We start from the raw sequence: 26,407 nt of genomic DNA on the forward strand, positions 1-26,407 counted from the left end.
ACTATTTAATTTATTCAAACTCGTGTCTGATAAATCCACTAAAATAATAAAATCTTTATGCCAAGAAATTATTTATTCTTAAAGAAGCTGAGCTAACTTGAGTAATATTCAAAAGCTTATGTGTAAAAAGTATTTATCCAATCAGGTTATTTATTATATATATATATTGATTAATATTAATTGGTACTCCTAATATGAGAAAAAAATAGTATTAAACTACTATAACATCATCTATATATAATAACCATTCACTATAAAATTCAGGTTTTTCGGAACCGATTTTATGCTAAGTTATAATATATGTCCTGTATAACAACACTTCACTATAGCAGCCAAAAAATATCGGATCAAATGAGATGTTATAGAGAGGTTTGATTGTATTACAAGTTAAATGTGACTGAAAAATCGTTTACATCGTCAATACATGTATAAATTAAACGGAAAAGATCTTGAAATACCCCTATACTATTGTAAATCACTTAAACTATGCCCTCGTTATACTATCGAACCAGAAAGACTTTTATCGTCTTATTATTCGCACGCATATACTCCTAAATGGACGATAAATTCTAAATAATCTATAACAATAGAAGGGTATTGCAGGACCTTTTTGGTAAATTAAATCTATATGCATTTATTGAAAAATAAAAGAAAAATATCACTAAGGGATATTAACGACTTTTCAACCACATAGGAAGTACACATTACATCTTAAATAAATTCCGATGATGATTTCAGACATATCCCTCACACACACATTTTGTCTAAAAAACATCATCGGAAAATCATCATGTCGTGGCAAACATACGTCGATGAGCACCTTTTGTGTGACATTGAGGGCAACCACCTGACCGCCGCCGCTATCGTCGGTCACGACGGCGCCGTTTGGGCTCAAAGCTCCAATTTCCCTCAGGTCTTTCATCTATTTTCCTATTTTTGTGATTTATCGAATCAGTAGTATAAGTTTTTTTTTTGTTTAGTTCAATTTGCTTTTGATGATAAATCTAGATTGGTTTATTCAAATCCGATCCAAAATCTTTTTTGGTGAAGCCGTTGACTTGCGGAGAATTTAGTTGACCATTGAGATGCTTAGTTAATATTGAACAGATCTTATTGTTATTGATTTTATAGTCACTTTCTTTGTAGATGGTGGATAGAGCCGGATCCAGGAGTTCGACCTTTAAGATTGTTAAGTCGGATCCAAGATTGAAATTTAATGAGTTCAATTTTATACTGAATTAATTATACCGTTAAAATTATGGGTTCAAATCTAACATTTATTAAGATTTTAGGTTTTTACATACATATCTATATACCATATTCAAAGTTATGGGCTCAGATGAACCCGTAGTCAAAAGGTTACATCTGCCCTGGTTGTTAACACAGAACTCACTTTGCTCTTAAAATTATGGGTTTAGATCTAATATTAATAATTTTAGATAGAAGTTCAGATATAATATTTATTGAAATTTAGGATCTAGAGTCGATTTTATTATATGTATACATCTTAAATTATTTTGGCTTATGTATAGATAGTTCGAGCCAAAAAGTGATGGATTCAACTGAACTAACAGAAGTCATGCTAGATTTGCATTTGAGTACAGACCTGATTTTCACATATCAATGTGTGAATAGACAAGAACAATTGCTTATGAATATGTTTGCCTTCTAAGTTTGCATCTTACGACTTTGTCGATGACTTTGTAATTTATTGATATTCATGTTCTTGTAGTTCAAGCCCGAGGAGATTAAGGCCATTATGAATGATTTTGAGGAACCTGGTACACTTGCTCCTACTGGCCTGCATCTTGGTGGCACAAAATACATGGTCCTTCAAGGTGAAGCAGGTGTTGTCATTCGAGGAAAGAAGGTATCTTTTATGTTCATTTGGAATGTTGAAATGAAACTGCAAAAAAAAGGTTTTGCATACTGTTTGAGCTAGTAGAATGCATTTGTGTGATTTTCTTGCAATGCAACTTAAAGAGTGTTTTTAAGGATTATTGGAATGCAAGATCTTTTCTTACTTCTTGAACTACCAGATTATGTCGTACCTCGTTTCAGAATATTGAGGATGATACTTAATTCGAGATTCTTATGTAAAACTGAAAGATTAAGGTCTGCGCAGGGGTGGAATTAGGGGGGGAAGGGGGTTTACCCAAACCCCCTTCGCCAAAAATTATACTGTGTATATAAGGCAAAATTTGTTTTACCTCTATATATTATGTTCTGAATCCCCTTGACACAACCCAAAAGCATAGCTTAGTGGTCAAGGAGGTTGAAAATCTTTGTAAGGTCAGTGGTTCAATTATCACTGGCCACAATCTCTTTTAATTTTTTCACTTTTTCTGAACCTTCTTAGCGGAAATCTGCCTCCGCCACTGGTCTGCGTACGCACTATCCTCCCTGACCCTACTTGTGAAATTACACTGGGTTTTTTGTTGTTGTTGTTGTTGTAATAGGGAACTTCTACTACTTTTATTTTATTTTTATTTTGTACAATATTGACATGAAATGAGCATAAATGGAGCTATATGGATAGTGAAGATTCATATAACCGACCCAACCTATTTAGGATTGAGGCGTATTTGTTGATGTAGTAGTATGTACAACTGAATCAAGTGTTTATTAGAAATGCCATACTTCAAAAGGCTGTTTGTGATATTTCATTCTTTTTTATTCAGGGACCGGGTGGTATTACAATCAAAAAGACTAATATGGCTATACTTATTGGCATCTATGATGAGCCAATGACTCCAGGACAGTGTAACCTGGTTGTCGAGAGGCTCGGCGATTATCTCCTTGAACAAGGTTTTTAATTTACCGGTAAGTGTTATTCACCTTTGGTTTCCTTTGATATTTTCTGCAAGATTGAATTTCTAATGAATTGCCTTCCTTTGAAATGGTTGCAGAATTTTCTTTCAATATGTTTGTATTGAAGTTTGTGGTGTTTGCTGATAATGGATGGATACTCAAGAATTGGAAAGTGGTAGATATGATTACTTTCTGGATTCAAACAGTTCTCTTTGTGTTTTGGTTTTGCAAGAATTGATTTAAATTATTTTTAAGTGAGACACTCTGATTATTTTTGAATGGAATGTTATTGGTACTTAACAATGGATTTCACTTTTTGGTTTGTGTAATATACAGCTCCTGGATTTCATCTCTCAAAATCTTCCTCATACATGCTTAGCTTCTGTTTCTATGCATGGTATGCATACAAAATGGTTGTGCCCCAAAATTCACCCCCACCCCCACCCCCACCCACCCAAAAAAAACCAACAATCTCCTTTAGCTGCCAAAATGGTGTACCTATATACTTGAAGAATATATCTAAAGTAACTACCTCACCCTCAAACTAGTTGGAGTCGTTCGACTATTTCATCGGGTACTTGCTATCTCATCATCACATATATATGATAATTTTGCTCACTTTAAGGGCTTCTGCTGATACTGAATTATGTTCTTCCAGGATTTTTATCCACTTCTTTGACCAATTAGTCATACCTTTAGTTGCAATCTTTCTTTATAATTCGACCGATGAGTTCTGAATCGCCTAAAGTAGTGGCCCATCAAAAATGATCTAATGAATAATAGTATTGTTTCATTATGATTGTTCCTCGATTTTAGGCATTTAGGGCCATAAAATGAATTCAGTATGATTTTTAATTTTCGTGTGTTAATATTCACACCTTATTCATGAATTCGGGAGACAAGTTTCGATTTGTCTAAAATTTTGTGGGCCTATCAGAAATAACCTAATGAAAAATAATCATTGTTTTGCCATGACCGTTCCTCGTTTGTTGGGATTCTAGGGCCATAAAATAGGAATTTAAGATGATTTCCAATTTTGCGTGTGCTAGTGTCCATACTATCTTCATGAATTCAGGAGCTGGGTTTTGAATCGCCCAAAATTTTGTGGGCACATAAAAAACGACCTAATGAACAATAGTCATTGCTTCACTATGACCATTTCTATTTTTCGGTATTTTAGGGCCATACAACAGGAATTCAAAACGATTTTCAATTTTTAGTGTACTAATGTCCACAACATCTTCATGAATTCGAGCGACAGGCTCTGAATCGCCTAAAATTTTGTGGGACCATCAGAAACGACCTAATGAACAATAGTCATCGCCTTGCCATGACTATTCCTCTTTTTTTTGCATTTTATGGCCATAAAACAGGAATTCAGGATGATTTTTAATTTTTCGTGTGCTGATGTCCACACCATCTTCACGAATTCGGGCGATAGACTCCGATTCGCTATGACAGTTCCTCGTTTTTTGACATTTTAGGGTCATAATGTTCCAGCCATCTTTATGAATTCGTGTGACAGGATCTGAATCGCCTAAAGTTTTGTAGGCCCATCAGAAATGACCTAATAAATAATAGACATTGCTCCGACATGACCGTTCCTCATTTTGGCATTCAGGGTCTTAAAATAGGAATTCAGGACGGTTTTTAATTTTTTGTGTGCTAATGTCCATGGCATCTTCATTAATTCGAGCGACGGGTTCCGAATCACCTAAAAATTTATGGGCCTATCAGAAACGACCTAATGTACAATGGTCATCGCTTCGCTATGACTGTATCACATTTTTTGACGTTTTAGGGTCATAAAACAGAAATTTAGGACGATTTTAATTTTGCGTGTGCTAATGTCCACGTCATCTTCATGAATTCGTGCAACGGGTTCCGAATCGCCTAAAAATATGTGGGCCTGTAAATAATGATCTAATAAACAATAGTAATCGCTTCGCCATGATTGTTTCTCTTTTTTTGGGCATTTTAGGGCCATAAAACAAGAATTCAAGATTAGCCTTTTTGTGGACCCATTAGAAACGATTAAATGAACAATAATCATTGCTTAGCCATGATCATTCCTCGTTTTTTGGCGTTTTGGGTTCATAAACAAGAATTCAGGATCATTTCCAATTTTTTGTGTGCTAATGTCCACGTTATCTTCATAAATTCGGGCGACAAGCTCCAAATCGCCTAAAATTTTATGGGCGCATCAGAAATGAGAACGACCTAGTGAACAATAGTCATTACTTCGCCATGTCTGTTCCTCATTTTTGGTATTTCAGGACCATAAAACAATTCAGGATGATTTTTAATTTCTCGTGTGCTAATGTCCATGTCATCTTCATTAATTCGGGCGACAGGCTCCGAATCATCTAAAATTTTGTAGGCTTATCAGAAATGATTTAATGAACAATAGTCATTGATTCGCCATGATTGTTCCTCGTTTTTTTATTTTAGGGCCATAAAACAGGAATTTAGGACGATTTCTAATTTTCCGTGTGCTAATGTCCATGTTAGCTTCATGAATTTGGACGACAGGCTTCACATCGCCTAAAATTTTATGGGCCCATCAGAAACGACCTATTTAACAATATTCCTTGCTACGACATGTCCGTTCCTCGTTTTTTCGCGTTTTGGGCCATAAAACATGAATTCTAGCTATTTTCAATTTTTCGTGTGCTAACATCTGCGCCATCTTCATTAATTCGGGTGACGGGCTCTGAATCGCCTAAAATTTTGTGGATCGATCAAAAATGACCTAATGAACAATAGTCATTGCTATGCCACGAGCATTCCTCGTTTTTGGCATTTTTAGGGCCATAAAACATGAATTCTAGGCGATTTTCAATTTTTTATGTGCTAATATCTATGCCATCTTCATTTATTCGAGTGACGAACTCTGATTCTCCTAAAACTTTGTCGGCGCATGATGGTAGGCTAGAAACTCATGTTTAGTCATAGTTTGCACCCTAATTACTACATTTTACTTATGTTTGAGCTTAAATGATAGTGAATTGTGCTTATTATGTGTTTTATGCCTTGCAGGAAGTGATTCTAGGTTAAAAAGATAATCGGGAGCTAAATTGAACAAGTTGGAGCATTGAAGTCTAAGTAAAATCCCAAGAAATTAAATCGGGATAGCGTCCGGAGGTCAGAAGTCGCTTTCTGAACTTTCCCACTAGCACCCCGCATGGGGAGATACGCCTGTACAATTTTCTCAGAGTATTTCTCCTTTTTCGGCTTGAAAAGGGTAGTTTCGTCGTAGTCCACTCCTACGTGGTATAAATACACCAAAAAGACGTTTTTGAAGGGACTTTTGACCTTAAAAGCTTTTGGAGAGAATTGGAGGCTTCAAGACATAAGATTTCACCATCTTTCCATCAATTCAATACGAGAGTTTAGATTGTAACGTTATATTGATGCTTTCTTACTCTTTAGTTATATTTGCGATGACTTCCTCCATAATTATGGAGTAGTTTCCCTTAAGGTTTGACGGATATGGTATTTTGATTGTAATTTGTGGATTTTGACTCTAGTTCTTTGCTTGAATTCATTTATGGAGCTTTGAATTGTTTACACTTTTATTCACCAGTTTATTTAATCGAAAGAAGAATATTGTGGTGATTATCTTGAGTTATTTTGTTTGGTTTAATTTAGTGATTCTCTTAAGTAATCGAAAGAGCTTGTTGAATTGTTGGTTAAATCAAGTTAGGAGAATATTCGAGAGACGTTCTCCTGAAGACTAAACCATTAACGCATGCTTGCATATTTCACAGTGCTTATATTAGTTCACTTCGTAGAGTTAAGATTTAATCGGAAGAGGAATCTTGACTACATGTTTGAACTAATCATCGAGTGAATTCGTTAGAATGAATTGAACTAGAGTTGGATCCTAAATAGTTATCTTGCCCCTATCCTGTTATGACCCTTATTTCTCACATTGATAAGAAACCAATTATGCTAATCTCTAGTTTGTTTCAGTCAATTGTCAATTGCTTTACTTTAGTAGTTAATCGTAGTTCTTAATCATTCCAAATCAAGTTTTGATCATCCTGAATAGCAGTTAAACCAGAAATTACTAGAGCATTATTTAAATTCAATCCCTGTGGAGACGATAATTTTACTATACTATCCTTGTCTAGAGAGCATCAATTTTGTGTTGTGTTTTGCGCTCTTCAACCCATCAGAAACTATCTAATGAGCAATAGTCATTGCTTTGCCATGATCGTTCCTTATTTTTTGGTATTTTAGGACCGCAAAACAGGTATTCAACATGATTCCCTATTTTTTATGTGCTAATATCCATACCATCTTCATGAATTCGGGCCACCTACCCCGAATTGCCTAAACTTTTGAGAGCCTATCAGAAACAACCTAATAAACCATAGTCATTGCTTCTTCGTATTGTTCCTCATGTTTTGGTGTTTTAGGCCGAAAACGGTAATGTCGAAGCCATGACTATTATTTATTAGGTCAATTTTGATTGCCCAGCAAAATTTTATGCGATTCAGATCCGGTAGTCTGGATTCATGCAGATGACGTGGACTATATAGCACACAAAATTTTGAAATCGGATCGAATCTATTTTTTTGCCCTAAAATGCCCATAAAACGAGAAACGGTCATGCCAAAGCTATGACTATTATTCATTAGGCCATTTTTGATGTCTCCATAAAATTTTAGGTGATTTAGATCTGGTAGCCTGGATTCATACACATGGTGTGTACTATAACACATAAATTTTAAAATCGGCCCGAATTTCAATTTTTTGATCCTAAAATGCCCCAAAAACGAGGAACTCATGCAGATGACGTGGACTATATAGCACACAAAATTTTGAAATCGGATCTAATTTATTTTTTTTGCCCTAAAATGCCCATACAACGAGAAATGGCCATGCCGAAGTTATGACTATTATTCATTAGGCCATTTTTTATGGCTCTACAAAATTTTAGGTGATTCGGATACGATAGCCTGAATTTATACAGATGGTATATACTATACCACACAAATTTTAAAATCGGCCTGAATTCTAATTTTTTGGCCCTAAAATGCCCCAAAAATGAGGATCGATCATGGCGAAGCCATAACTACTATTCATTAGGTTATTTTTTATGGCACCACTAAATTTTAGGAGATTCGGATCCGATAGCCCGGATTCATGCAGATGGCGTGGACTATAGTATATAAAAATTTTGATATCGGCCCGAACGCAAGCCATCTTTATGAATTTGTGCGACGGGATACGAATCACCTAAAGTTTTGTAGGTCTATCAGAAATGACCTAATAAATAATAGTCATTGCTCTCACATGACCATTCCTCATTTTAGCTTTCAGGGCCTTAAAACAGAAATTCAGGACGATTTTTAATTTTTCGTGTGCTAATGTCCATGTCATCTTCATTCATTCGAGTGACGGGTTCCGAATCACCTAAAATTTTATGGGCCCATAAAAAATGACCTAATGTACAATGGTCATTGCTTTGCCATGATTGTTTCTCATTTTTTAACGTTTTAGGGTCATGAAATAGAAATTTAGATGATTTTAATTTTTCTTGTGCTAATATCCACGCCATCGTTATAAATTTGGGCGACGGATTCCGAATCACATAAATGCGTATAAAAGCGACCTAATGAACCATATTCATTGCTATGTTATGATTGTTCTTCGGTTTTTGGCATTTTAGGGTCATAAAACGGGACATGATTTCTAATTTTTTGTGTGATAATGTACACACCATCGTCATGAATTCAGGCGATGGGTTCCGATTCGCCTATAATTTTGTGATCCTATCTGAAACGAACTAATACACAATAGTCATTGCTACGCCATGACCGTTCTTCGTTTTTAGTATTTTCGGGCGCTATAAAATAGGAACTCTGGATGATTTCCAATTTTTCGTTTGCTAATGTCACCGCCATTTTTATGATTATGGGTGACGGGCTCCGAATTGACTAAAATTTTGTGAACCCATTAAAAATAACCTAATAAATAATAATCATTGTTTCCCCATGATTGTTCCTCGTGTTTGGCATTTTAAAGCCATAAAATAGAAATTCAGGACAATTTTCAATTTTTTATGTGTTAATATCCATGTCATCTTCATGAATTCGTGCAATGGGTTCCGAATCGCCTAAATTTTTATGGACCCGTAAATAATGATCTAATGAACAATAGTAATCTATTGGCCATGATTGTTCCTCATTTTTTGGGCATTTTAGGGCCATAAAACAAGAATTCAAGATGATTTTTAATTTTTCGTATGCTAATGTCCACACCATTTTCATGAATTTGGGCGACGGGCTCCAATTAGCCTTTTGTGGACCCATTAGAAACGATCAAATGAACGATAATCATTGCTTAGCTATGATCATTCCTCGTTCTTTGGCATTTTGGGTTCTTAAAACAAGAATTCAGGATCATTTCCAATTTTTTCATATGCTAATGTCCACGTTGTCTTTATAAATTCGGGTGACAAGCTCCAAATCGCCTAAAATTTTATGGGCGCATCAGAAATAACCTAGTGAACAATAATCATTACTTCGCTATGTCCGTTCCTTGTTTTTGGCATTTCATGACCATAAAACAATTCAGGATGATTTTTAATTTCTCGTGTGTTAATGTCCACAACATCTTCATTAATTCAGGCGACGAACTCCGAATCATCTAAAATTTTGTAGGCTTATCAGAAATGATTTAATGAACAATAGTCATCGATTCGCCATGATTGTTCCTCATTTTTTCTTTTACGGCCATAAAACAGCAATTTAGAACGATTTCTAATTTTTCATGTGCTAATGTCCACGTTATCTTCATGAATTTGGGCGACGGGCTTCAGATCGCCTAAAATTTAATGAGCCCATCAGAAATGATCTAGTGAACAATATTCCTTGCTATGACATGGTTGCTCCTCGTGTTTTTGCGTTTTAGGGCTATAAAATATGAATTCTAGACTATTTTTAATTTTTTGTATGCTAATGTTTGCGCCATCTTCATTAATTTGGGTAAAAGGCTACGAATCGCCTAAAATTTTGTGGAACGATTAGAAACGACCTAATGAACAATATTCGTTGCTACGCCACGACCATTCCTCATTTTTGGTATTTTAGGGCCATAAAACAGGAATTCGAGGTGATTTTCAAATTTTCATGTGCTAATATCTATGTCATCTTCATTTTGTTCGGGTGACGGACTCTAATTCTCCTAAAACTTTGTCGGCCCATGATGATGTTGATACCCAATTTTTTCCCTATGTATTTTTATACAAAATACTTTCAAAATAGCATGTACATGCATATATAAGCATGCCCCAAGAGTTTTGGTATTTTTCCCTAATTTTTAAGATTTTTAAAATCAATTTATTGTCTATTTTAGCAGTGCAAAATCCATAATTATTTCCAAAATTATCAAGTGAATAATTTATTTTATTCCCATATTTATACCAAAATATAGTTAAAATAATTTTTGTATATTTTTACAAATTTATTTGGTATTTTAAAAGCTAAATTGCATATAATTGCTATTATAGCCTACTTTAAGATTAACAGTATTTTATAATTGTAAAATAATTTCCAGCATTTTTAGATTAATATTTATATATTATTAATTAGTTCACTGTTTTTAATTTATTTATAAAAATCATTTTTACTATTTTTATAAAATAAAAGGGAAGAAATGACTGTTTAACATTTAGCCTCATTTATTTCAATTACAGCCCCTTTTATATTTCAATTTTAGCCTCCAATTAACCCAATTTCATTTAACCCGAGCCCCTTAACCCATTCACTAATCCGCCCGGCCTTTCTTTTAATCCAGGCCGTTAATCATTTTGATCAACGGCCACAATTGTCCCTTACCATTTTAATTCACCTAACCCTACCCTAATCCCCCCATTTCATTCTGATAGCCACCTTTGGATACCCCCCCCCCCTCAAATGCTCTCAAATGTTCCTGAAACCTTAATCGTCTCCACCATCTTCAACCTCCGACTCACCGGAATCCATGGCTTCTTAGGCCATGGACGACCTATACTCACCTCCCCTCGCTCTTACACGCCTGATACCTGAGGAATCGAGGCCATACCTCGAAGGTTTGCACCCAGACCTCTAACGATTCAAGGTTCCATAGTCATCGCCGGCCTTGATCCGACATATCATGGTGTTTTGAGCCTGGTTCTGACCTCTCTGACTCAGATCGGTGACCTTTTCAAAGCTTTTTCTAGGGTTCTTCTGAAACCCTAACCCTTCGAGGTTTTCTCCGATTTTCTTTTAGATCTGTTGTGTATCTATGCTCTACTTGAGTGTTCAAATGATTTCCCCAACTTTTCTTTCAAAAATTACTTTCAAAATCACTTCTTTTCGATTTAGGGTTTTCTGAAAATGCTTAAAATGTTTCTCTGGATTTTCTTTTCCTTTTCTTTGTGTGTAGTTGTCTCTACTATGTTCTTAGGTTTTCTTTATTACCACGCATGTTCTTCTACTGTGTTCTTATGTTTCCCTTTTACCACGCATGTTTTCCTACTGTGTTCTTATGTTTTTCGTCCTTTCTTCTACTATGTTTTCTATGCTATGGTCTCATATGCTTTTTCAATATGTTCTGTTATATTCTGATATGTTTCACCTACTGTACCCTTCTACCATGTTCTTAAGTGCTTACTGTTTTCTCTTCTACTTTACCTTGTTTTAAATTTCTTCTAAAAAGACCTGCTTAAGCATGTTTTCCTCTACTGTTTCTTCTAATCTCATTATACTTCGAATTAGTTTCTTCACTCTGTTTGCTTTGAACTTTCTACTATTTTTTGCTTGTTTTCTCATGAGTTTCTGAAAGAAATCTCTGAGCCTGCTTCGACTACTTGCCTCCTCATCTATGTATTTGACTCGAGGTGGAAACCCTAGAATTTGGGGGTTCTGCCGAGGTTTGATCGTGTGATTAAACTAGGGTTCTATTTGAGAACCCTTGACTCTTTCAGACTAATTTTTGAGTCTTTGAACTGAGTTAGGACCCCTTTTGTTTTCATACAATTCTGAACTTTTAAAATTCTTCTACACTAGATTCTTTCTACTGATTTCACAAGAGCATGACAATCTTTCTTTCTCGTGTCGTTATGCTTTTATATGTGAAGAATCTTTCTTCAAAAGGGTTTTCAAGCTAGTGATTGATTCAGAATTCCTGTTAAAAGGTTTAATTGATTGTTTGCTGATTTTCCTTAAGATTAAATCTTTCCCCTCTTTCTAACTTGGTTCATTCATACAAAATCTTCAACTTCTGATTTCTTGGCTGTTAATTGATTTTCTTTCCTTAAATGTTACAACCATGTACTGACAATTCAATACTTTTACAACACACTTTCGAATTGCATACTCTTACACACTACTACTACTTTCAAAACCTGCATTCCCTCTTGCTTTTTTCTCTACTGTTGTTCTCTGCTCCTGCTTATTATTAGCCGACTGAAAGTCAAGGCTAATATACTGCTACTACTTTGTCTTTGCATCCTGCTCTTGCTCTTTTACTGGTATGTCCTAACTCAGTTCCTAGCAATCATCCTAATGTGTTTACTTAGAACCTTTACATCTATGCCTATTACCTGCAAAGTTTGAGATGTTCATATGCTGTTGTTTGCTTTACTTTCTTGCGAGTGCTTGATCCCTATACCTTTACCCTTTATGTGTTTGTAAATGGGGATTCAGGGCATGGCAACATGAGTTGTTGTCCATGAACTGAATGTTAACCCCATGTAAAGGGTGTCAGTATGTTTTATTGCTGATCATGTCCTTTGCCCACTTTTCCTTTGTCTATTGTTTCTGTTATGAATCCCTTACCCTTACCCCCTATGTATGCTGAGTTAAGGCTCATGATCTAGTAGCCTCTTAAATGGCTGCCCAGGCCTGAGCCTAGCATTCAATAAGCCCTAACTCCTCAACTTGAAATGACAAGTTGGTCAGGGGTGTGCCAGTACTTCAAGTTGCTTGGCATGACCACCAGCTTATCACTCCCCTCCCCTGCACTTGCACCTACTCTTAGACTATAAGTTCTGCCCCCCCCCCCCTCCTATGAGCCTTGCTTTGGGACCTTGAGTTCCCTCTGAACTTGGACATTTGAGGGTTGGCCCTTCCGCACTGCACTATAATCTGATTCTGTAATATATTTGGGGGTGTAAGCATTGCCCGAAGCCCTTTGAAACTTTTGGGAACTTTGACACATCCCAAATAAGATAAGGGCTTTGGAACTTGATCTTTGGAGTTGGTTTACTTCATGCTTCAGACAGAAGTCTGAATCAGGCTCTCCTTGGTTGGGATTTTTAGATTTCTGATATAATTTTATTTTACTTTTTTTTCCTTATTCATTCTGGGTTATAATAATTTGTAATAACTTTTGGGGTCGGCTAGTGGAAAAGGGTGAGGAACTGTATGCAAAGGGGTACATATCATGCCTATAGGGGTTATCATTTGTAAAATTTTGCATCTCATCTAGAGATCATGCCTATAGAGATTACTATTTTCTAAAGTTCTGCATTTTATAAATCATAAGATTTTCTACATTCTCATATAGATACCATGTCCATAAGATTTTCTGCATTCTCATATAGATACCATGTTTATAGGGTTTTCTGCATTCTCATATAGATACTATGTCCATAAGGTTTTCTGCAATTTCATAATAGATGCCATGCCTGTAAGCCGATTCTAAAATTCCGCATCTTCATATAGACACCATGCCTATAGGACTTTCTGCATTCTGCATCCGTCATTAGGCAAACCTATTATAGGATTTAAATAACTAATCAATTGCATGTAGACAACATGCCTATAGGATTCTTGCATAAGCAATAACAGTGTTTAAAATTAGTGACACTTAGAAAGCATGCTTATAGGAGCTGTTAACTAACTTGAACCGCCTATTCGTCTAAAATTAGTAGCAATAACGTGTAAACACCTGCAGAACTTATGCTTTTGTAACTAACAAATCTTTTCTGCAATCAGTTCACTCTCTTTGTTTTTCTGAAACTGATAGATATCATGCTTATAGGTTCTGTTTAACGTCTAGGCAAGCCTTAGGGTAAAATTTTATAACTGCATCACTCTTTGACAATTCCAACCAGTAGGCAGGTCTGATTCGGACTTCTTATCTGAAATATGTAATAAATCAGTCTGCCTCACGCTCTTTTAATTTAAATCAGACTATAACCAGTATTTGAAGTCATGCTAGATAATTTGCTCCTTTAAGTAAGGAGGCCTGTTTGAGCCTTTAACTGCTATTTGTTTTCCCCTAACTGCTTATGTATTTTTTGTTTGTCGCCTTAGACTTTTACCCTTTTTAAACTCTGAAAAGCCCCAACTCCCTCCCCTTTAGGATTAGTAGTCTCAATGCCTCCGAGACTGATAGGATTGGGTCGGGTAATAGCATGCAATAAGTAACGATATCATTCCGCGCTTTAATACCTTAACAGGGTGGGAAGGGTAGAATATGGATATGATGACCGGCGTGCTAATATCACGTGTGACCCCTCTTCTGAGGAGTGATTGTTGGATATTGCATTGAAGTGATCCATATTAATCATAAACCTAGGACCCCCTCCCTTTATTTGCTTTCATCTCTTCTTGTAAAACTCTTCAAATCTTTTTCAAATTTCTGCCCTCTCTACTTACCTTCAAAAGTTTTTAACCTAATTGCAATGTTATATGTGAGTCTTTATTTGAGCCTTGATTGTTTACTTGTAAAGTCACAATTGTAACATGGCCGGGACCACACTAGTGGATCTTGAGGGGTGCCTAACACCTTCCCCTCGAGATAATTTCTAGCCCTTACCCAAACTCCGGTTTTCCAACTCAAACCTTTCTTAAAAGTGTCCTAATGCACTATAATCATTAGGTGGAGACTCTTCAACTTATAAACCCAATTCTCGAAAGGGAATAGAGTTGTCCTTCCCAATGTCGTATACCCGATTTCGACTCCACGTTGGAAAAAAAGGGGGCGTCGACAGATGATAGGTTAGAAACATTTTGCACTCGAATTACTACATTTTACTTGCATTTGAGCTTAAATGATAGTGAATTGTACTTATTATGTGTTTTGTGCCTTGTAGGAAGTGATTCTGAGTTAAAAAGATAATCGGGAGCTAAATCGAACAAGTTGTAGCTTTGAAGTTTGAGTAAAGCCCGAGGAATTAAACCGGGATCGTGTTCGAGGGTCAGAAGTCGCTTTCTGAACTTCCCCACTAGCGCCCCGCCTGTGGCGACACACCTGTACAATTTTCTCAGAGTATTTCTCCTGTTTCGGCTTAAAAAGGGTAGTTTTGTTGTAGCCCACTCCTACATGGTATAAATATACCAAAAAGACGTTTTTGAAGGGACTTTTGACCTTGAATGCTTTTGGAGAGCATTAGAGGCTACAAGACATAAGATTTCATCATCTTTCCATCAATTCAATACGAGAGTTTAGATTGTAACGTTATATTGATGCTTTCTTACTCTTTAGTTATATTTGCGATGACTTCCTCCATAATTATGGAGTAGTTTCCCTTAAGGTTTGACGGATATGGTATTTTGATTGTAATTTGTGGATTTTGACTCTAGTTCTTTGCTTGAATTCATTTATGGAGCTTTGAATTGTTTACACTTTTATTCACCAGTTTATTTAATCAAAACAGGAATATTGTGGTGATTATCTTGAGTTATTTTGTTTGGTTTAATTTAGTGATTCTCTTAAGTAATCGAAAGAGCTTGTTGAATTGTTGCTTAAATCAAGTTAGGAGAATATTCGAGAGACGTTCTCCTGAAGACTAAACCATTAACGCATGCTTGCATATTTCACAGTGCTTATATTAGTTCACTTCGTAGAGTTAAGATTTAATCGGAAGAGTAATCTTGACTTCACGTTTGAACTAATCATCGAGTGAATTCGTTAGATTTATTAAAACATTAAAATGAATTGAACTAGAATTGGATCCCAAATAGCTATTTTGCGCCTATCTTGTCATGACCCTTATTTCTCACATTGATAAGAAACCAATTGTGCTAATCTCTAGTTTGTTTCAGTCAATTGTCAATTGCTTTACTTTAGTAATTAATCGTAGTTCGTAATCATTCCAAATCAAATTTTGATCATCCTGAATATCAGTTAAACCAGAAATTACTAGAGCATTGTTTAAATCCTATCCCTATGGAGACGATAATTTTAGTATACTATCTTTGGCTAACGAGCATCAATTTCGTGTTGTATTTTGCGCTCTTCACCCCATCAGAAAACTATCTAATGAACAGTAGTCATTGTTTCTCCAGAATCGTTCCTTTTTTTTTGGTATTTTGGGGCCGCAAAACAGGGATTCAACATGATTTCTTTTTTTTTGTGCTAATATCCACGTCATCTTCATGAATTCGGGCCACCGGCCCCGAATTGCCTAAAATTTTAAGAGCCTATCAGAAACAACCTAATAAAGCATAGTCATTGCTTCTCCGTATTGTTCCTCGTGTTTTGGTGTTTTAGGGCCGAAAATCTGAAATTTGGGCCGATTTCAAAATTTTTGTATGCAGTCCACGCCATCTATATGAATCCGGGCTACTGGATCCAAATCGCCTAAAATTTTGCGGGACTATCGAAAATGATTGAATCAACAATAGTAATGGCTTTGGCATGATCGTTACCAAAAAATAGAATTCGGACCGATTTCTAGTTTTTTGGTCCTAAAATGCTAAAATTTGAGGAGCGGTCTTGTCGAAGCCATAAATATTGTTCATTATGTCATTTTTATTGTCCAGCAAAATTAGGCGATTCAGACACGGTATCCGTATTCATGTAGATGGCGTAGACTACAGCGCATAAAATTTGGAAATAGGTTCGAATTCCAATTTTTTGGCCTAAAATGCTAAAAAATGAGGAACGGTCATGCCGAATTCACGATTATTATTCATTAGATCATCTTTTATGGCCCCACAAATTTTAGGTAATACGAATTCGGTAGTCCGGATTCATGCAGAAGGCGTCGACTATAGCACACAAAAATCTGAAAAACGGCATGAATTCTAGTTTTTTGGTCCTAAAATAACATAAATAGAGGAACGGTCATGTCGAAGCCATGACCATTGTTTATTAGGTCAATTTTGACTGCCCCGCAAAATTTTATTCGATTCAGATCCGGTAGCCCGTATTCATACAGACGACGTGGACTATATAGCACACGAAAATTTTAAAATCGGCCTGATTCTTATTTTTTTGCCCTAAATGCCCATAGATGAGAAACGGTCATGCCGAAACTATGACTATTATTCATTAGGTCATTTTTGAGGGCTCCATAAAATTTTAGTCGATTTGAATCCGGTAGCCCAGATTCATACATATGGCATGTACTATAGTACACAAATTTTGAAATCGGCTCGAATTCCAGATTTTTTGCCCTAAAATATCCAAAAAACGAGGAACGGTCATGACGAAGCCATAACTATTATTCACTAGGTCATTTTTTACGGCACCACTAAATTTTTGGCGATTCGGATTCGATAGCCAGGATTCATGCAGATGGCATGAACTATAGTACATAAAAATTTTGATATCGGCCCGAATTCTAATTTTTTGGCCCTAAAATGTCGAAAACGAGGAACAGTCATGCCTAAGCCAGGATTATTGTTCATTAGGTTACTTTTAAGGCCCCGCAAAATTTTAGGCGATTCGAATCCCATAACCCGTATTCATATCGATGGCGTGGACTATAAGCACACGAATATTGAGAAATCGACCTGAATTATCGTTTTTTGGTCTTAAAATGTCAAAAAACGAGGAACGATCATGCGGAAGCCATGAAGATTATTCATTAGATCATTTTTTACGACCCATAAAATTTTAGGCGATTTGGATCTTGTAACCCAGTTTCATGCAGATGGCGTGGACTATAGCACACAAAAAGTTTGAAATCGACCCGAATTCAAGTTTTTGGCCATAAAACGCCCAAAAAATAAGGAACGATCGTGACAAAGCCATGACTATTGTTCATTAGGTCATTTATAAATGGCATTACTAAATATTCGGCCATTCGGATCCGGTAGCTCGAATTGATGCAGATGACGAGAATTATAACATACAAAAATTTGAAAATTGACCTGAATTCCAATTTTTTGCCCTAAAATATAAAAAAAACGAGGAACAATCATGCCGAAGTCGTGACTATTGTTCATTAGTCATCTTTTATTGCCCCATAAAATTTTAGGCGATTCGGATCCAATAGTCCGGATTCATGCAGATGGCGTATAGCACATGAAAATTTTGGAGTCGACCCGAATTTTAGTTTTTTGGCCCTAAATGCCAAAAAACGAGCAATGGTCATGTCGAAGTCATGGCTTTGAATCGCTTAAAATTTTGTGGGTCCATCATTAATTACCTAATAAACAATAGTCATGTCTTCACCGTAACCCGTCCTCGCTTTTTGGCATTTTCGGGGCATATAAGAGGAATCTAGGACATCTTCATGAGGCCACGGGCTAAGAATTGCTTAAATATTTGTTGGGCCATCAGAAACGATCTAATGAAATAATACTTATGGCAAAGTGAATAATACTTATCGCTTCACCATGATTGTTCCTCACTTTTTGGCGTTTAGGACCATAAAATAGGAATTGATGATGATTTTCAATTTTTCGTGTCCTAATGAAAAATTAGGGCGAAAACTTGAATGGTATAATGAAAAAGTTTGTTGTACTAATATTGAAGACTTGAATACTTCGTCCTCATAAATGAACTAATAAAATCTTGTAGCTATGCCAACTTTTCTGATCTTGACCTCTCAAGATTGCATATGTTCTAAAAGAAATACTATGCAACTTGCTTTTTGAAATACTAATGAATGAGGAAAATTGTGAAAACTCCATTACATGACAGAAGTAAAACAGTGTGATAAACTAGCTTAACAAGATTCATGATTCACTAAAATGAATTAATTAGTACTAAGTTTGCTAGCCAATGAATCAACAAAATAGTTTACTAATGTTTCCAGTTCGAATAATTCTGGTTTCTATTTTACATCTCCCAAAGTTCAACACCTTGGCTATCATACAAAATTTGTGCATCTGTGGGAATCTGCAATACATTTGAGAAGCAAACTTATGATTCCTTGCACTATCCTTGCTTTTAATTTTTTTTTCTTTTCGGATTAATCTTGGGTCCATTTACGCGAGACTTCTCCAACCAAGTTATATCAGAAGAGTACCAGGAGGAACAAAGGAAAAGCTATAAGTAGATGCTGAGTCCACTGGGAACTCCTACGAGGCGATGATGAAGACTTGGTAGGACTAGCCGTTGCATTAGTAGCGATAGCCTTTTTACCCCTGCGAAATTTGAGACCAATAATGAACAACACAATCAAAGAGCAAGAATATACTAGTATGTGAAAAAATGATTTAGTTAGAAGTACATACCCAGTGGTTGCATATAGACAGTTGTCATAACCTGCATTGCAAAGAGCAGCAGTCAGATGGGAACATATTGAGGAATTCTCTGAAAAACTCAAACAAGGATACAGTACAGTACATGACCAACACATAAGTGACATTTCAAATGTCATTTTGTTTACTCAGCGAAGGCAACTGAAGTTGTGCTTATCCATCAGCAAAATTCATCAACAACTTTTTTTTGATAACCGAGTAATCCTGAGGGCCAATGGCGCACAGTTCAAAACTCGGTGGATAATGGACCGTCCCACCTCTACCCGTCTCCACTTAAATACTATGTCAGTGGCAAGATTCAAACCCATAACCACACATGAGGCGCTGCACTTACCATTAGACTAAAGCCCTAAGGGCAAAAGTTCATCAACAAACTTAAAACGTCAATCTAAACTTATTAATGTCTCAACTTCCAGAAGGTCGTTTTTCATCAATTCACACACATGACAACAACCAGGTAGCTGCAGAAAATATACTTGTTGCTTTTGTACTTCCACAGCATATGGGCTACATATACAATTGACACTGAAGTAATATGAGCCGTTTTAAAATTTGACGGGCGAAAATATAGTTGGATATAAGTAGCAACTTATGAGATAGTTAAATAATCCGAATTTTTGACCTTTTGTCTTTGACTAGGAAGAATAAGATAAGACCATATCTAAGGCAAAGAGATGTAATCCTAAATTAATAAGATCTAACACTACCTGCAGCCTAATTGGAAATAGATTTGGGTGAAGAGTATGAGATGGATCTTTGTTTACGTACTTGGGTTCTTATTCGTTCTGACTCCAACTCCTCCAAAACTGCAAGCGATGTCAGTAGCTCCATTTTGCTGGTAGTAACTATTGAATGCATAAGATGCATGAGATGCAGTGTTATCAGGCTCAAAACAAGGTTGGCTAGGTTGTATAGCAGAGCAGTCGACATTTCCAGAACCGCAAGCCCAACTCAAGGCATTCTGAAGGTCAGCTTCAGAAGCAGAAGATGAAGCGATGCACCAGGTTCCATTTGAACTGGTAGCATTTCCATCCGTATTCACGTCTACAACACCCTTTCCAGTAAAATCAAGGTTATATACACTTGTCTGGTCCGGGAAAAATAAACCCCAGTTCCTCTCGGATGCTAAACCAGGCTTCCTGTTCTCATTGAATAACGAGAAAACGTAAGTATCAATCGACACTCCTGGCTTAGCGGGAGTTCCAGTATTGTTGATAACATGTCGTATCAAATTTGTGTTGTAAGTCTGTGCATTATCTGGAGTTGCGGCAGTCTCTTTTGGAGATCCTTTAGATGGCCAGCCTGTTTCAGTGACCATGATATTAACTGTTTTGAAATTCAGACCCATTAAAGCATAGTTAATAGCATCAAGCTGGGCATCGAACATGTTCGTGTAGAGTAGACCAGTGTTGGAATCAATCACTTCGGAAGATGCCTCGAATAGAGCATAGTCTAAGGATACATTAGTCGAAGAATCTCTATATGCGTAATATGGATATAAGTCGATCATAAAAGGTGATTGATTCTCTGCAAGGAATTCCAGCATGGGCTTTAGAAAAAAGGCATGACTACTGTTAAATGCCCCTGCGGAAGGTGGGAATGACCGGGATAATACGCCCAATGAATGCGTACTAGAGACTTTAATCCTCTTATGAAGACCAGCTTTTCTCAAAGCCGTCAACACATTTTGCATTGCAGGTATGACCAGTGCAGATGTACTATTTGGGGCTTCCGTGAGTTCAGCACCAACAGTTATGTAAGTGATTTTTGTGGCTGGATAGTAAGGAAGTATGCTGTTTTTTAACCATGTATTAGCATTGGACTGGAACTGAGCAAACGCCAATAAGTCTGAGTTTGGAATTCCAATCATAAGCTCAATTCCGGTGTTCGCAAAGGCCTTGAGGACCTGGATATTAGAGTCGTATATCCTTACATATTTAATGTTGTGCAGTTGAATGAGCTGCACAACTTTATCAGGCGTAGGAAGATCGTCAGCATTTCGTCCATAGCAAACTCCAACTTTGCTTGCTCTGCAAATGCCTGCCATTTAGTGAAGAATGATCAATAGACAGCAAAGGAATATTTAAGCAAAGACGATAAGATCTTATATTCTGACTCACAGATTGTACTATATTGCATTCAGTTAGTCTCAAAGTTCATACTTTTGCTAACGCCGTTGGTCAAGTATGGTTTTTACTCAAGCATATAGTTCATTCGCCTTATTTTCTGGAAAGTGGTCATGTAAAGGATGGTAAGAGACCATTCGCCTCAGAGAAAAAAAAATATAGCCAAAGAAACACATTGCTTTGATTTGCAATGTGCGGCGCTGATAAAAAGAAACAATCAGGCGAATGAATCCATTTGACAATTAATTCATTCATCTTCGCTTGTTAAAGATTGAAACTTGTATGCAAATCTAGTGGCACCAACTTCTAAATCTCCCTCGGGTCAAATTTTAATTTCCAAGTATTAGCAGACAAACATGAAGAGTAAATCTAGTAACCGTTAAAAGAAACCAAGCGAGAAGTACCAAATACTAACTAGGAATTGTGATCTGTGATCTCCAGAAAAAAGCAAATTAATTCATTTGACAATTAATTCATTCATCTTCGCTCGTTAAAGATTGAAACTTGTATGCAAATCTAGTGGCACCAACTTCTAAATCTCCCTCGGGTCAAATTTTAATTTCCGAGTATTAGCAGACAAACATGAAGAGGAAATCTAGTAACCGTTAAAAAAAAAACCAAGCGAGAAGTGCCAAATACTAACTAGGAATTGTGATCTGTGATCTCCAGAAAAAAGCAAATTAATCACATGAGATTTGATTAACTCCACATTGTCACTTTCCATCAACAACAACAAACCAATGTAATCCCACAAGTGAGGATCTGGGGAGGGTAGTGTGTACGCAGACCTTACCCCTACCTTATGAAGGTAGAGAGGTTGTTTCCGACATTGTCACTTTCCATCATGGCACATTATTTTACAACAAATTCAACATCTTGTTATCATACAAACTCAATCAACACTATTAATAACGTTTAAGTTATATACACTAAGATTTGACTTGTTATAGCAGGTTACTTACCATTTAAATTATATTACTAATCAACGCTCATTAGTAATATAAAATGTTCCATATTGTCACTTTCCATCATCGCACATTATATAATTACCAACAAATCCTTTACACCATCCGTGCATATAACTTAAACTCTTTTAAAAAAGCTAGAGGAACAGCATTCGAAATGCAACCACCACTGCTTATAAAGCCAACATTATTGAAAGCAGACAAAAACAGTTGCAACACATTAATGCATAAATAATGGATCAATAATTGTTCAGCTAACAGGTTCTGTCCTTCCTTTCACATATGCTGACAAGTCATGTAGAAGAATTTACCCTCCCACAAAGATCAGCAGAGGTAAACAAAAAGAAACAAATAAAAAAGAGGGTTAAAAATAGGAGAACCAAAAAAAAAAAAAAAAAAACACCAGAATAATGTAGTTCCTTTAACACATTTTTACACTAACATAAGTAGGAGCAAAAGCATGGTACTAACATTTCAATACACCTAAACAGGGATTTACAGTTAAATTTTGTACATTTTTTCAATGAAAAACCCCAAATGAAGCAAGGCATAAGCTGGTCAAAGTTTACTGCAACATTTCATTTCATCTTTATACCAGAGAATAGATATATACACAAAATGGAGTTACAAAAGAGGAAAGGGGGGGGGGGGGATCCTAGGTTACTAGAAAAATTATCTCCTTCCACTTATTTTAGCATGGTGTATTAAGCTCCCACTAGGCGCGGGTCCGGGAGGGCCAAACCACAAGGGTACATTCCCACTAGGCACGGGTCCGGGAGGGCCAAACCACAAGGGTACATTGTATGAAGTCTTGCACTGTCTTTACGCAAGAGCTATTTTCACGGCTCGAATCCATGACCTAGTGGTCATATGGTAATCACATGGTAGCAACTTTAACCGTCACGTACTCACTTTCATTTGTCTAACTATAGTAAAATGAAAATTTTAAATTTAAATTATTTTTAAATATATAAAAATATTATTCTGTAATGTATCATATAAATTGAGACAGATGGAGTAACACTTATGACTAAAGCAACTATGGAACACTCAACAACATATTTGATATGGGAGCTGAAACAACAAGTTAATATGAGTGAAATGTAGCATCAAGAACCTAAATAATTAAAAAAAACTGAACTTTTCATTCAAGAAATGCAAAAGGATAAACTTACCAAGAATCAATAAGAGCAGAGAAGTTGAAAAAATTATGACTCTAAATCCTCTTATCATTTTACTTCTTCTAAGAAATCTTGCTCTTTCTTCACTGCTCAGCTCAGAGTTCTTATTTAGCTCAATATATAAAAACAAAAATGTTCACTCCTTTATTTTGTAAGTACACTTTTTTTACAACGGCTCTTTGTAAAGTGTAGTACTACTTGTATTCATTGAGCTCGAGAGGAGTGTAATACTGCAAAAATTGCAGAGAGACAGAGAGAAATAGAGGACTGTGTATTTTTGTGAATGTCTGTGTCAGCGGATTCAAGAATTATTTATGAAATGGAGTTGAGGGAATTAGCTTCGATTCCGCTGCTTTAAAATAATAAAATAATAAAATAATGTTATACAGTGTACAGTAGTATTTGGCATATTGGTATGTCTGTTCCCCACGAAAAGGAAAGTATAATATATACATTTAAAAAAAACAAATATGTACTACTCCTACTTATGTATTTAAAAAAAAGAATCTGTATGTATATATGTATTTGGTTTGTGTCTCACTGTATTTTGCTAAAAGCTTAAATGGTAGTATGATGAATGGAATGAATCCCACATTGGACCGGGACAAGATTCCCGGTGTAGCATAAGGCTTGGCAATCTTTCTCCTTTCAAGCTAACCTTTGGGGTGGGAAGTTAGCGGTGGCGGATCCACATTGGCATTTGTGGGTGATTAAGCACCCATTACTTTTGATCATATGTAGTAAATTTACCGAGGCAATTATAAAAATATGTACATTATAAATATTGAGTGAGCACCCACAATATTCCTTTTTTCTCTTCTTTTGGAATTTTTATCGATTAGCACCCATGACTTTAAAATTCTGAATTCGTCACTGGAAGTTAGACCCAAGAGGTATCAGAGTGAGGCTCGTGATCGATGTGGGCCCTAGAAAGAGGGGCGGAATGCCCCCGGACCAATTGAGAGGAGTGGAAATACTCCTTGTCCATGATTGTGGACACTCCAGATAGGACAGTGAAACCCCGAATAAAAATGTTTGAATCGAGGCGTGAGGGGGTAATGAATGGAATGAATCCCACATCGGACCAGGATGAGATCCCTGGTTTCCTTGTAAGGCTTGGGCAATCATCCTCTCTTCGAGCTAGCTTTGGGGTATGAGTTAGGCCCAAGATTTATTTTAATATAATTCTACAATAGTGTAGTACTTAGCACATTAGATCTGCTTTTGTTTTTTATTGGATGTTCGGTATCTACTTTAGGGTGCAATTAATTCGTTTTGAGGTTCGATTAATTCGAATCAGGCAAGATAATCCATCACTTTGAGTATGAATCCTCCCTACCAAAGACACATTAGTTCTCAAGGCTCGAACCCTTATCGCATATTGCAATCTTAGGTGATGATTCATTGATTCATGTTTATGTGGTCGAAATTTTTTAAGAAATACATATTTATATTAATACCATTTTTTTTAAAAGAAGTAATTGTTTGTGATATTCCACGTTCGTTGCATTAAAATTCTGAATGTGACTGTAATGTATTAATATATCATTACTTTCTCTAATCTAACTATTATTCTAAAATTAGGAATATTCTGTTGTTAGATAATAGATATTTCAATCGTACCGTAGCAAATAAGATATTTTATGAAGAGAAGTAAGTTTTATTTAGCCGTGGGGTTAAAATGTGATTTTTTTTAGATCTCAGAGTACATGAATATTATATTCTATGTTTTTTCATGTTGTCTCAGTTAGTGAATATTGTAGACATCGAAATTTTAAGGGATCAAGCCAAATCCTAAATTAAAGATACTACAGGACTCTTGAAATCCTAGGAGTCTATTAGGGTTTCTTGAAGTTTACTCTACCCTAAACCCTAACCCACGCCTATAATAAGGGTTACATATTGTTACATACCATGTTTTCGTACGTGAGAGTACGTTGTAAGCCAATTTATGTAAGCTCGAAAATGAGATCGTTTTTTAAAGTACATAACGTAAGTTCATCATGTTATCTTGGAGGTTACAAATCTTTAAGATCATGAATAACGAGTACCAAGAGGGTTGGAAAGCTTAGAAGTTAAACCAGTTGAAGAAAACAAGTTTCGTCGAAAATCGACAAGTTTGGAATATTATAACATGTACTTTGGGGTGAGACTAGGGTTATTAACATTACAAGGATGTTATTCTATGAGTTATTTTAGTCGTATGATAGTCATTTGCTACGTTTTTAAGGCAAGCAAGTTCTGGAAAAAAATTTGGCAAAGGTCACCACAAGTTACATTCATAAATATGCTGAAAATTAGGTCCAATGTAGCTGATCTTTCTCCAAATATACTTCGAATTATTGGGTTATCTACCTACCAAATTGAAGATCTGCGAGTCTAGTTTCTAACGCATTAAACCGCTCATCGATACGACATCGGAGTAGAGAGATATTCGTATTTTCGTGAGACCGCGCAAGCAGCTCCCAATGGGACCCACTTAGGCGGTGGTCGACCTACTTCACTTTATAAACGATTTGGACGCCTATTTTTAACTCATTTTCAATTCAACTTCGTCTCCAAACTTCTCCTAACCCTTCTAAATAGATACCACAAGGGTTTGAAGTGATTCCAAAGTGATAACACCATATTTCAACATCAAAACTTAGTTCTAGTAAAGAACAATACCTCTTTGAGGTTGTGTTGTCATTGAGGATTGTTGTGGGTTGTGTTTGGCTGAAATTGCAAGTTGTTGCTACTAGCTAAGTTGAGTATAACAACCTACTTATTGTGCTTAAGCTTAATTTTATGTTGGTTAAGTTGTTAAGATGATAAACTACAAGATAATACATGGATTAGCTTAAGTCACTTCTATGGTGTTGTATTGCCATTGATGGTTGTTGTAAGCTGAATATAACTTG

At 36.1% G+C, this 26,407-nt stretch overlaps 2 protein-coding genes across 2 annotated transcripts; one reads left to right on the forward strand and one right to left on the reverse strand.

Moving 5' to 3' along the window:
* Nucleotides 1–730: 730 nt before the first annotated feature.
* On the forward strand, nt 731–3,170 carry LOC107776462 (profilin-1-like). The gene is made up of 4 exons (XM_016596364.2): nt 731–913; nt 1,733–1,870; nt 2,682–2,823; nt 2,910–3,170. The coding sequence occupies exons 1-3, from the start codon at nt 791–793 to the stop codon at nt 2,814–2,816; spliced, it is 396 nt and encodes a 131-aa protein (XP_016451850.1). The 5' UTR covers nt 731–790; the 3' UTR covers nt 2,817–2,823; nt 2,910–3,170.
* Nucleotides 3,171–18,685: 15,515 nt separating this feature from the next.
* LOC107776461 (glucan endo-1,3-beta-glucosidase 13) lies at nt 18,686–23,798 on the reverse strand. The gene is made up of 4 exons (XM_016596362.2): nt 23,502–23,798; nt 20,004–21,275; nt 19,209–19,239; nt 18,686–19,118 (listed from the first exon to the last, which is right to left on the reverse strand). The coding sequence occupies exons 1-4, from the start codon at nt 23,557–23,559 to the stop codon at nt 18,989–18,991; spliced, it is 1,491 nt and encodes a 496-aa protein (XP_016451848.2). The 5' UTR covers nt 23,560–23,798; the 3' UTR covers nt 18,686–18,988.
* Between the last annotated feature and the right edge of the window lie 2,609 nt (nt 23,799–26,407).

The sequence above is a fragment of the Nicotiana tabacum genome, chromosome 8 (genome assembly GCF_000715075.1).
Source record: "Nicotiana tabacum cultivar K326 chromosome 8, ASM71507v2, whole genome shotgun sequence".
NCBI classification, from domain to species: domain Eukaryota; kingdom Viridiplantae; phylum Streptophyta; class Magnoliopsida; order Solanales; family Solanaceae; genus Nicotiana; species Nicotiana tabacum.

Bases quoted from the DNA above. Each gene is read 5' to 3' on its own strand.
- LOC107776461 (XM_016596362.2), bottom strand. From the start codon at position 23,559: ATGATAAGAGGATTTAGAGTCATAATTTTTTCAACTTCTCTGCTCTTA. The intron at 21,276-23,501 runs GTAAGTTTATCC...ACTAAATGGCAG, and splicing joins TCTGCTCTTATTGATTCTTG to GCATTTGCAGAGCAAGCAAA. The intron at 19,119-19,208 runs GTATGTACTTCT...CAAATTTCGCAG, and splicing joins TGTCTATATGCAACCACTGG to GGGTAAAAAGGCTATCGCTA.
- LOC107776462 (XM_016596364.2), top strand. From the start codon at position 791: ATGTCGTGGCAAACATACGTCGATGAGCACCTTTTGTGTGACATTGAG. The intron at 914-1,732 runs GTCTTTCATCTA...ATGTTCTTGTAG, and splicing joins AAAGCTCCAATTTCCCTCAG to TTCAAGCCCGAGGAGATTAA. The intron at 1,871-2,681 runs GTATCTTTTATG...TTTTTTATTCAG, and splicing joins TTGTCATTCGAGGAAAGAAG to GGACCGGGTGGTATTACAAT.